Here is a 13,279-nt window from a genome sequence, read left to right on the forward strand (position 1 = left end):
AGATAGCGCGTTGTCTAGGCATATTCCAACAAGCTCTGACAAAAGCTGACACTGTTATTTTAGTAGCACGACAGGTAGTTGTGTATATATATATATATATATATATATATATATGTATATATATATATATAATTATATATATATCATATATGTGTATATATATATACCATATATGTGGTACATATATATATATATATATATATATTTATATATTATATATATATTATATCAATACAGTGTCTATATATAATAGATATATATATATATATATATATATATATATATATATATCTATATCGCGTATGTATATTATGCATACGCATGTACATATCCAGTTAAAAATGCTAAAATTCCGAGAAGACGCCTTTCAAGTCCCACTCGAACAGGCATCTGTCTGGACACGCAGTTCTTGGAATATCTTGTTTTTAACTTCCAAGTATCTAGTCGTTTTCAGGACTCCATAGCACTGAAGACCGGTCGGAGAGTAGACTGGCCGGAACGTAGAGTAGCTAACACACCAGACGGGGACCGCAGTTTGAACAATTGCCCGGGGGGGGGGGGGCGGTAGTGAAACGGTTAACGCGTATGTTAACCATTGCGCGTCTGGGAAACCACAGGTGCGGGGTTCGATTCCCCGCGGTGCCCGCCCTTCCCGCCAGGGTGAGAGGCAGGCGGCGCCATATAGCCTCAGCAGCTCGGTGCGTTGTAAAGCCTCAATGACACACACGGAGCAATCACCTCATCCGTTACCAAGTCGTCCTTGCCCTGTTCGTTGTTAGTGACCTGACCTGAGCGTTCCACCTCTTTACAACAGTGGCATGATCTGACCTAGCGCGAAGCGTGGACGGCGATAGTCAGGGAAAAACGGGTCGAGTGTTTTATTACACAAATTTGTCTGCTACATCTTACGTTTTCGTTTTCTCCCTCTATCAGCATCAAGTTAACAGCATCAACGTGGATTGCTGAAAAAGCATTAGTTCACATGAAGCCTAGACATGAGCGTTCACATAAAAGAGCAGTCAGAGCAAGCCGCTCGTTGCGCTCCGACTTGCGTTTGACCACCGCCGTTCCGTTCGGCCGCCGACTACCGTCGACGTCATGGGCGACATAATGAAGCGATGGGATCACCAAATGAGTACGTCATATGTACGGCATTGGGATAAGCGATTGCGCGCAAGACACCCAGCCCGGCTCCCGCATCCCCCCCCCCCCTCGCGAATCGCCACCGTGCACCCACTCACTGGCGTCCCTGGGCGAGTCTGTGAGCCGGGCCGGTCCGCGCAGGCGTCCAGGCCGGCCGGCCGATCCCCCAGCAGCAAGAGATGCCATTGGCTGCTGCTGGCTCGCCAGCTGACCGTAGGGGCGCGCTCAGGCGCAACGACATGGGGGCGCCACGCGTACCACCATTGACCGTCTTATCACCGGACATCGCCGTATCATCGCATGACCGGTATCTCCGAGCACACTGAAGGTCGGTTGTTTTCAGGGTAGCAACTTACAAAAGAGGATGGAGGTGTGGCAGAGCACGGGAGTCGTGAGGCAGGACAATCGCCGCCTCTGAGCCACACGGGACGCGAGAAATCACGCAGGCCCGCTCATGGCCTCGGTCGCTGGTCCCGCAGCCGAGGAACAGCGCTGCGCAATAAGAGGTGCGCACCGCCGGCGGTGCACGGCTTCTTCCCATCGCAAGCTCACCCATCAGTGAAGACCAGATCGAGAGCTATTACGCGGTTTGTCCGGACGACCTCGGGTGAGTACATGGGAGCGTAGACATCAATAAACTGAGGCTGTACGCAAGCCAAAGCGTGCCCAAAACACACTAAGGATGGGGTTTTCAAATTTGCGCTGCGGTCGCGAAGAGGGATTTTCATTATCTCTTAAGGTGGCTACACTACGCGTGGTGGTGTACAACGTGGTGTCTGTACTACGGTGGCGCTGGAGAGAGGTACATATGGTGACACATGTATGACGGTATCGCCGAAGAGAGAACCTCGGCCATGAAGTGTGCTGGTGATGGAACAGCACGAGCGGACGTTGAGATCTGGCATCTTCAGCCAACGCACCGGTCCAGCCGCCACGGTGAAGTACTATGCTGCACCAATTGGCCATAGCAGCGCATCGTGGCACATTGCTACGTTCACTTGCCCCGCCTGCTTCTCGGCATCGGTGTGCGGTCCCAGAAGAGTTCGGTGAACGACCACAGCAGAGCGACCACGATGCAGCGTACAGGGAGGGGAGAGACGTGCTCATTGCACCTGTACATTATCTCTTGGACCTCGTTCCAGCGTTACGCGAATTTAGCAAGCCGCCTGTTACTGCTGAACACATACTCAATTTAGAACTTGCATTAACACGAGCCCGTTTGGCCCGTTGGATAACCTTCGCTCGGGTGGGCGGTCGATATGACCCCGCTGAGATTTCAATAACTGATTGGACTAGGGTCACCAAATTCATAGGATGTATTGGCCTGCACGTGAACCCACTTACGTCAAAGTTTGATGTTCCTAGGTCATGACCTCCGTGTCAAGTAAGGTTGAACAAGGTCAAATCCTAAGTTGGTCTTCAGCATGTCCCCAGAACCTAGATACCTGTTCTAAGCAAGAGGTCACATGCCTATTCAAGGTCGGTGACCTTGTTTGGCCTTTCGAAGGTCATTGTGACCAAAATCATAGAGGACTTTGTTGAGTTTTGCATTTGAATAAGCGACAAAAATTACGCTAGGCGGTATGTTCATGAAACGAAATGCTCACCTCGGTCATTTTAGGTCAGTGACCTGTTCTGAACCATAAGATGTTCATGGAAGACGTCTTATAAGGTTTCTGTTATCAATAAATTCGAAATGAGCACCAGAAACTACCCTATTCAGGAAGCCCCAGAATAGTTAAATAGGTTGATCTTGACCTTGGCCTGACCTTCATAACTGACGCTAGGTCAATGGGATTTGGTCATTCAGTTGTTGCGTCGCTTAAGAAAGTATCTCAGAGATGTATGGCTTCGTCTAACACCGTTGCTCCATCAGATTGAACGATTCCCTAAAAATTGGCTTCACTGGACCCATGGTCTAATTTGACCTGCCGTAGGTCATCGACCTTACAAGGCAAATCTAATTTGTTGATACCAAACAATACGCTGTTCAATTATATACAGCTCTGCAAAATTTGGAGCGGTTACGTAACCCCGTTCGGAAACCATTTCAAAAAAATCTCGGGGAGTTCACTTTAATTCCCCCCCCCCCCCCCATCTCCACCCGAGCGCGTGTTAAGTAACAAACAATAACAAACGCACCTTTGGCATCATTTAAAACGCCGTGCGCAGGAAGTTGTGTTTCTCTGAAGGCATCACCGTCCCCCACCCTAAAAAGGCTGCAGAGTCCTACCCTTTTAGACTTCATTGGCTCGTGGTGGAATGAAACGGGCAATTCCATCGCGCATGCGCACCACCCAGCCTTTGCGCCTGGAACAGCTGACCTAGAGCTTCTCCATCGCTGGGCGGCCGGCCTCGGCTCCCCGCACCAAAGCGGTCGGCAGTCGACACCGCGGCCCGGCGTCACGCCTCCAAATGAGCTTGTCAGTTGTGCCTCTTGTAGCTGGGCCCGCTCCATGCACGGTGGACGGCGCGCGTCTCCCGTTCTGATCGCCCGCCCATGCCTACCGCAGAACGGCTACGTGAGCGATGCACTACGACGGATGAAAATCTTACCACCAGCATCGTTCTTCAGCAGACCTTTTTGGGCGCACGTTGGGAATCAGGAGTGGCGTTGGCTGCGGGCGATACAACTTACTGTGACGCCATCACCGGCAAAAAAAAAAATACACGGCAAGAGTTTGTGGCCATGTGGCACTGTTGTGCACTCACCTGCAGTACATTTCTGTGCATTGTTCTGTGACGTCAAGGCAGAACTGCGGCTGGATGCTGAGCATCCTTCAGTGACCCAGCTGATATTTATGACACTGATGTACTTGTCACTAAACCGGGCGTTTGATATACGCGTTGTTTCGATGTGAAGAAGTGTGTGAACTATGCTACAAAACCGGGTGTTTCTGTTTGTTGTAGCGTCTGAGTTCTGTGGACACACATTGGACGGCGTCACAGCATTTCTGCGAACTTTTTGAAAATGCATGCAGAGTATTTACAAGCTTTCAGCACAGTCAAGTGTTAGCCCACCAGCGATGTACTCGGTGCAACTGCAATCTTACTGAGAGCATATGATAATTGTTTGTAACGTTCTTTTTTGCAGGATGAGCACCCCAGATAAAAAGGCATTCCCATACAAGATAGTTCCTTTGGATAGCGAAACACAAAAGGCTATCGCGCGAGATTTCGCCGGCTATCCCAATGGACTGGCTTCAGTTAACCACTGGGGCTTCAAGCTGTCTGCCACGTCCAGTCCGAAAGAAAAGAAAGTGTGGCACAACCTGGACCCAAGAGATGGTGTGGCTCATCGCCAACGACTTAGATTACGATGGGGCCAAGACGACCCTGTCTGAGAGGTAAGGTTACACCAGACACGGTGTTCATGGCTGCCAAACGATCCATTTGCCAGCCAAAGCCTCTGAACATAATTGTCACATGACATCACTCCCGCCTACAAATTTTAGTCCCGACATTGCCTCCACAAAAATCGCGGCCCTCGTGATACACTGCGCGATCTGCATTCACAGGTGGGACTTTCTTAGGACTGGTGCGTTGACGGACGGAGAAAAATATCCTGATCTGAAGACTACTCGGAGATCAGATGCCGCCTGCCAACAGTCAAGCGACAGCTCCCACTGCGCCCAGCCACGCTTCGTCAAAACGCACTGGCCTCTGTCCATGATCCATCCGCGCGTGTTGAACGTCTGCAAGGTGGTGTACGTGGCCAGGAATCCCAAGGACGTCTGCGTCTCCTTCTTCCACCACTGCAGACTCATGACACACGTCGACTTCCTTGGAGATATGCAGGTAAGGTATCAACTAAAATACAGGACCCTGGAGACTACAGGGTTAGTTGACATATACTTGAAAATATTTAACGCGCTCTTCGAATTTTTTCGTCCACTACCTGTTTTCACATGCAACGTTATGGAAGCACAGCTTTGATCTGTCGTTTCAGATGTTCGTGAAGTATTTCATGGAGGGCCTCATCGTGGCAACTCCGGTCATGGAGCACATGGTAGAAGCATGGAATGTGCGTCACCACCCCAACATCTGCTTCATCTTTTTTGAAGACATGAAACGTGATCTCCAATCAGAAATCCGCAGGGTAGCCGAGTTTCTGGGCAAGTCACTCTCGTGTGAGCAAGTAGATGAGCTGGCAGAGCACCTTCATTTTGATAACTTCAAAAAGAACCCTTACGTCAACAAGGAAGAAGGAAAGACGGCGGGCGACTTCCATGCAGATCGGGGCGACTTCATAAGAAAGGGAAAAATCGGTGACTGGAAGAATCATTTCACGCCAGAGATGAGTGAGAAATTCGACAAGTGGATGGCAGAGAAGTTAAAGGGCACTGATCTTTCATTCACCATGGAGGATGCGTGAAACATGATTGATGTAGGACGTCACATCAGTGCGTGATCATTGGTGTCCAGGACTTTAAAGTTCGCCGCTGCTTTTGTCCACCCTGTCGTGCTATGATGCGGAGCGAAACTGAAATTGAATTCATGTAGGTCTGAATACGAATTTGAGGTTTTCAACCTTGGAGCTATGAAAACTGAGACGGACATTGGTCGGAAATCCGGACGTGACTGTCTGTGTGAGGCCGTCGCTTGTGAGGAGGAAAGATGGGCGAAATACGGGACGGTGTTTAGGCACATTCAAACAAGATCCGACAGCGGGTGACTGATTTTTTAATAGCAGTACAGGTAGTTATATACATATATATATATGTATATATGTATATATATGTATGTATATGCATACATATACATGCATATATACATATATAGGTATGTATATACAGCTAAAAAATACAAGCATTCCGAAAAGACACCTTTCAAGTCTCATTCAAACTGGCGTCTGTTTGAACAGAGTTCTTGGATTTTTCTGCACATATATATATATATATATATATATATATATATATATATATATATTTATATATATATATATATATATACACATGTATTTATATACATAGATGTATATATACATATATGTGTGTGCGCGTATGCGTGTGTGTGTGCATGTGTGCGTGCGTGTGTGTACGTGCATGTGCGTGTACGTGAAGGCGTATGAACATAAGGCCCACATTTTTGCAAGATGCAGACAGTCAAGACCCGTAAAATGGGTAGCCGCAACAAGGTGGGAAGTTGAAATGCATCGTCGCTCTCTGCTCTCTGCATCTCTGTTCATGCTTTAAGATGAAGCCAGTTGGGACGGTGGATCATAAATTTTATTTGTGAGGATGCAACTATACCTCCTGGAAGACTCCTGAACATAATTACGTTGAAGCAGGGTCCTCACTTTGGACACGGTGTGTTCTTTTTTAATTGTCTCCGAAGCTAGGCAAATAAAAACCGTATAATTCCAATGCACTACATCCATTTGTTTTTCTCACACAGAAGCTTTGACACGTAAACTTAAAAATGTGCTTTATGTCAACAAAGATCAGTTTCTCCCAAATTCAGCTGCAATGCCAACCGTTTAGGCTCAATAAGAGCGCCGCCAACACCGGGATGAACAATAGTTATGCTGTATTGGAGCAACTATGTTGATTATTGTAATGCTTAGTCACCTTGGCAGAAGTAGACATTAAAGCTACGGTTTTCCAACGCAGCACCCATGTGCTGAGCCCCACAACTTTCTGACAATTTAGTATAGGTCCTATGAGTGCTGATTGAAAAGAACTAACCAAACATGATCATGCTCCCTCCAAATTTAAAGAACTTCAATGGTTCCATCACGTAGAGGAGAGTAAAGAGGGTTGCATCAGATTTTACTCTGCATTCCCTTCCTGCTACAACTACAGAGGATAGGACTGACGTTCTTATGATTATACACATATATAAACTTGAGCTTTATATGTAGAGGTAAGCTTTTGGAGAGCACATTTTTTTCTTGTGGTGAATGACCTGTGAATGAACCCCCTCAAATGAGAAAGCCCGCCCCATCTCGCGTAACCTGTATCACATAGATATGGAAGTTGTGCCCATGTGCTTTTTTCATAGAGCTGCATCGAAAGCAGGTTAAATGTGGCATGACATGTAGACCAGAAGCGTTTGTTTTTGCTATTGCGTAATTAGCCATGATTGCGACATGATAGTTGTTTGCTCTTTTAATCAGTCAGTGTTTCCTCCACGACTGTTGCCACCTCGGTTGTGGTTGCTCAGGTGGACATCATGGATTTACGAAGGTAACGTAACTGTCGGCACGCTGTCATGATGCCAGTAAAACATGGTAATCATGCGATTTAATCATTCTCGGCAAGTCAACCAAAAACGTATTGTCGGTACATTGGGTTAACGATATAGCATGCGCCATGCGCAGCTGATATGATATGTGCCGCCCGCCATCTTGGAAGAAAGTTCGCGCCACCCTGAAATCCTTGGTTAGCAGACGTCAAACGCTTTGCAGTATGTACAACACATGCACTTTTCCACCATAACGTATCGCATTCAGATTGATCTCGTTGAGCCATAGGCCCTTAAACGCACACTTACAACGATCACTAAAGTTTCAATGACATGCAAAAAAAGACTTGTCGCACCCATCCCAAGACGAGCGCACGTAAGCGGCCGGAATAGCACTGTAAAGTAGACTGAGCTATTGTGCGTCAGCTGAGAGACTCAAAACTGTCATCCGTCACATAGATTTGGAATAAATCACTCTGAAAGAGTGCTTCACATTTGAACATCTTGAAGCAATCATCAGATATGATGACGACAGCTCACTTATGGCTATTGGTATACTTTTTAAGGAAAAAGACTGCTCTAGACAGCACAATTGTTTAGTAAACGCGCACCACAATGCGTCATGGCTTGGTTACGTCACTGTCCCATGCACAGTATTGGTTGAGGCCAGGTTACGTTATATCTGGAAATCGCGCTCACGAACGCCAGATATGAACGCATTGACGACTGTATTTTCTTGGCCTTCATCACCGCATGGCTTATGGAATGACCGGATTTGAATGACGTTATTATGACGTCATAAATGCCAGGGGACTTTTTTAAATTTGGTCCGAATCCTTTGAATGGATGGATTTCTGGGATCAGCGCTCACGTTAAGCAGTGCTTGTTGTGTGAGCCCTGACCCCCACCATCCGATCGCGCAGTTCCAGGCAACGGCAGAATTTAGTGGCGAAAGGTTAACGTGCCGCAATGCTCGGCACGGTCCGTCCTGCCCTCTGACGTCAACTGGCCTTTAGCACGACCGCTGCCACCGGCCGCAGGCCATACCTGCCAAGGGCAAATAGCGAGCGCCCTAAAGTGACTCGAACCCACCCCGCCACGGATGGGTGGGTCGGAATGCAGGCGCTCTAACCAACTGAGCCACCGGGACGGACAAAGGATCAGGAAAGGGTTGAAACATCCAGATGACTAGGTATCGCCCAAGGACGGCTCCCCGACTTTGAAATACTCTCCGATATACCTTTCCCCATTTTCGCGGGCGTGTAGCCCAGAAACTAGAGGGCTTAAGCTTTAAGAAGGAGAGGATTTTGAGCACTGCCGAAAGGTCTTCAAGATGGCCATTTCAGTTCAAAACCCCATAAAAATGTGGAGCCCTTCCTTGAACCACTTGGACAGGACATGAACTACATGCAACTTACCTCACGCACTTCTACGACGTGCTTACGTTCACAAATGGCGTTTATTGCCACGAACGGACTAAGGCACCTTTCCCAAGCTAGTGCATGCTGATCCCCCAATTGTGAGTCGGGGAGCCGTCCTTGGGCGATACCTAGTCATCTGGATGTTTCAACCCTTTCCTGATCCTTCACAGGCATAGCTCTCACCAAACGCTGGGACTTATGACGTCACAATCAGCTACGTCACGCTCAAGTAGCTGCGTTCCAAAGTAAAGGAATTGTTGCGACCTAGTCACTTGTGCCACCATCTCAATTAGCTTGAGAACGCCGTTTGACGATCCTAGGAACCGCTTCTAGACTTCTTCCCCTTGGTAACAGCAGTGGACATCTAGCGAGGGATTGAAACTGCTATTAGTTTGCAGAACCTCCTGCCAGTGTGCCAGCTTCGTCACTTGTACCTAAGGGAAACTAATATATCGTGGTACCGTGTACATGCCATGTTCCTACCAAAAAGTAACGGGTACCAAACGGTACATCCGCCAAAAAAAAGAACACCAGGCTCGTCACGCATCACCTACTGCCTCTTATGGGAATCAAAATAGCACGCGTATGCTCGGGAATTTCGGTCTCAAAATACTATTACGTATGTGTGTGTGTGCATGAGTCCGTTTAGAATATTCATTGTCAAGGTAACACATCGGTCTTCAGGGTGACGTTGCCATCAGGGTACCATGAACACTCAATAACACCTTCCTGTGAACGAGGTAAATTTTGTTTTCCTTCCCAGCCAATTAAACCCAATGGAAGTGCCTTGACTTCTGATCATACTACGTAGTATTCGCGTTTACTCACGGTCAGAAAAATGCTACTTTAGCATTTACGAGGAGAAAGGCATGATGAACGCATCTGGGAAATATCGCTATTGCTTGACCGCGCGCCACATGCAGACCTCCACAGGGGCGGATCCAGAGGGGGGGGGAGGGAGACACGGGGTCATGCCCCTTGCCCATTGGGTCCGCGAACAGACCCATGAGCTCCGGAGGCGCCCATAGCCGGCCGAAGAGACGTAGTATTTTATGCAAAACGCGACAAAATTGGACGTCTTTGGGCTTCCAGGCAACCAAGAACAGTCGCAAGAGACAGCGAAACCCCACAAGCGGACAAAAGTTGTTCTTTATCGAGAGAGGGGTGATTGCGAGGTTTTAAGGCGCATTGCACTATCCTAGAGACCCTATGTTGTTTCCACGGGCCCTATATGCCTACTTGCAAAGACAACGCGATCGGCTAAGGAAGCCCTCTACGTTGCTCTTGATTTCTTTGCGTTTGCTCGGAGGGCCCTACGCGGCCTCTGAGGCCACTTCCTGCCAAGGACGGATCCAGGATTTTGTCAAGGGGGACACGCAACATTGTAGGGCCCCATGGAGTTTGGGGTCCCCTCCAAAAAATACATTTGCATTTTGGTCATTTCATATTAAGACAAGTCGTATGCAATACTATATAAATGTATATATATATATATATATATATATATATATATATATAATATACTATATCTATATACTATATATATATATATCTATATATATATATATATATATATATATATATATATATATACGCATGCACATATGCATATATGTATTTACTTATTCATTGGTTTAATAAATACAGAAACCGATCTTGTGCACGGCCCAATAAAGCTTGGCGCGCTACGCACACATGTCGTGGAAGCTTACTTATTTTATCATGTTAAATGCTGTGGTTTTAAGGCTAATTGTTTCGGAACAACAGGCAAAATAAACTCGAGTTGGCTGTTAACAACCATCAAAACCAAGCTCTGACTTGGTTCCTAGCTTATGTATTTACGGCTAGCGGGCTGGGCGATGTAATGAGCTGGTGGCTGATGACTAGTGCAGAATTTGTCCTTTATTATAACGGAGCACAACACATCCTAGAATTCAAAATATGTTAAGAAAGTGATCCACTAGTATGATAAATGTCACACACTCAACAGCCAATGGAAATGGCAGACATGTCGGTGTGTGCCGGTGGCATGTAAAGTCGGTGGCATGTGAAGTTACGTCCGGCAATCGCGCGGGAAAATGCATGGACGCATATTCGACTGCTGCTCTGAGGCGAAGGTACTAAGGCCAATAGGGACGGAGCGTGAGCAATCATAGGTGCCGCAGGGACCAACAAAGTGACTCCCGTCAACAAGTATAGGGTCCTCAGTGCGACCAAAAAGAACCCAAGACCAACGTGGTGGTCCCCTAAACGATCGGTAGTGCCTTGGCAGGCTGAGAAATAAGGACCCGGCCATAGCACAGGACCCTCCAAGCAAAGGGGAATTATCCAAGACAATAAATTAATGACTCTGTGCGATCGAGGGTGCACGGGCTCGTTAACAACACGAATCTCGATAGGAGTGAGAAGTCCTCCGCAAATGAGACCAAAGGGAGGGAGTCCTCGATCGAAGTAGGGGGCCCTGAGCATCGAGTGTTTCCGTGCCTTACTTTATAAAAGCCCTAGCAACAGCTTAAGGCCCTCCAAGCAAGTGCAAGAAACCCAAGACTTATATGAAGGGCCCCTGAGCAACAGAGGATTATACCCTGGCATATGCGGCCCCGGAAAAAACAGAGCCTTTCGGTTAAATGGGAAGAATCCGTGGAGACAACCTGATCGATTGACAGTGCTCAGGCTCAGGCTCAGGATCAGATGGCGTCCCAATACCCTATTGGACCCTATGAGAACATGCAAAAAGGTCAAGGGCAGCGTGGAAAGCTCCTTAGCGAACAGATTGATCCGGCAAGTGGACATATAGGGCCAGGCAACCAGCAGCATGATGCCTCTAGATAGCGCATTGAGACCCTAAATTTCTCCCAAGCAACACTTTCTCAATCAGCAAAAATAAACTTTGTTTGCTTATGTACCTTTTACGTCTGCAAGCAATTGTTCTTGGTTGTCTGTTGGCCCAAATGCATCCAGTTTTCTTGTGTTTCTGTTGTAAGAAAACTAGGCCCGTTCGGCGGGCTATGGGCCCTTCGGAGCCTTTAGGTCCCTTCGGCATGGTCAATGGGCATGGTCCTTGTGCCCCCCCCCCCACCCCCCACCCTCTGCATCCGCCACCGGCCCGAGCAGCTGAATAGATAGGACAAGAACATAACAACCCGCCATGAACATAGGACTATCCATTCAAATCAGATATACTCACGACGCAATAGTGTAGGGCTCTGAACGATCGAGTGCGCCTGAGCAGGATAACTTTAAGGGCCCCCGTCAAGAGCGCAGCGCCCTCCATTCAAATAGGAAGTACCCAGGATCCAATGTAGAGGGGCCCTCGAACGATCGAGTGTGCCCGAGCAGGTTAGCAGATAAGGTTCTCAAAAAGAGCGTAGGACCCTCCATTCAAATAGGAAGTATTCCAGCCCCAATGTAAAGGGCGCCCGAATGATCGAGTGTGTCAGAGCAAGTTAACATAAAGAGCCCCCATCAAGAGGGTAGGGCTCTCCATTCAATTAAGAAGTATCCAAAACCCAGTACGGAGGGCCCCCGAAAGATGAAGCATACACGAGCAGGTTATCAGGTGGCCCGGGCAGGAGTGTATGGCCCTAAATTCCAACACCAAACCCAATATATAGGGCCCCGGAACAATCCAGTATGACCGAAGCGGTGAACAGATGGGGTCCTGGACAAGTGCATAGGGCCCTCCATTCAGATAGGAAGTACCCAAAACACCCCCGGATATTCGAGCGTGCCCGAGCAGGTTAACAGATGGGGAGGGCCTTCCGTTCAAATACTGAAATACCCACAACACGATGTAGAGTGCTCCGAATAATCGAGTGCGCCGGAGTAAGTTAACAAATAGGGCCCCCGAAAAGAGCGGAGGGTCCTCTATTAAAAAAGAAAGTAATCAAAACCAGATGTAGAGGTCCCTCACGATCGAATGGGCCCGAGCATCCCATCAGAAGAGGCCCGGACAGGAGTGTAAAGCCCTCCATTAAAACGGGAGAACTACCCAAAACGCGGTGCGGGGGCTCCCGAAACACGTAGTGTACCCGAACAGGTTATTAGATGACCCCGATAGCAGCAGAAGATCCTAAATTCAAACACCAAGAGCCAATGTGCAGTCCCCCCCCCCCCTCCCTAGCAATCCAGTGTGGCCGAGGGGACGAACAGAGAGGGCCCCCGACAAGTGCACAGCGCCCCAGCACGTGCCCAAGGCCCAATGTAAAGGGCTCCTGAACGACCGAATGTGCCCGAGCAGGTTATCAGACAGGCCTCCCCACAAGGGCGTAGCCCCCCCCCCTCCCTCCCCCATTTAAAAAAGAAGTACCCAAGACCCAGTGCGGAGCGTCCACCAACGACTGAGCGTGCCCAAGCGGGCCATCAGACCGGTCCCCCGACAAGAGTGTAGGGCCCTAAGCGAGAAACAGAAAACTCGTAACGCCCTAGACCAATGTGGAGGGCCCATGAGTATATCTCAAGTGTGTCGGTAGCTTAACCTAGACCCACATAAAGGGCCCCTGAGCAACTGATAATAGCCCGGTAGGTTA

General features: G+C 48.2%; 1 protein-coding gene across 1 annotated transcript; it reads left to right on the forward strand.

Moving 5' to 3' along the window:
* The first annotated feature begins 1,616 nt into the window (after positions 1 to 1,616).
* LOC119110438 (luciferin sulfotransferase) lies at positions 1,617 to 5,855 on the forward strand. The gene is made up of 4 exons (XM_037234269.1): positions 1,617 to 1,750; positions 4,238 to 4,490; positions 4,677 to 4,941; positions 5,093 to 5,855. Exons 2-4 carry the CDS (start codon positions 4,336 to 4,338, stop codon positions 5,516 to 5,518), a joined length of 846 nt encoding a protein of 281 aa, XP_037090164.1. The 5' UTR covers positions 1,617 to 1,750; positions 4,238 to 4,335; the 3' UTR covers positions 5,519 to 5,855.
* Positions 5,856 to 13,279: the final 7,424 nt, after the last annotated feature.

This window comes from Pollicipes pollicipes, unplaced genomic scaffold, assembly GCF_011947565.3.
Source record: "Pollicipes pollicipes isolate AB1234 unplaced genomic scaffold, Ppol_2.1 Scaffold_7231;HRSCAF=8579_pilon_pilon_pilon, whole genome shotgun sequence".
Lineage (NCBI taxonomy): Eukaryota > Metazoa > Arthropoda > Thecostraca > Pollicipedomorpha > Pollicipedidae > Pollicipes > Pollicipes pollicipes.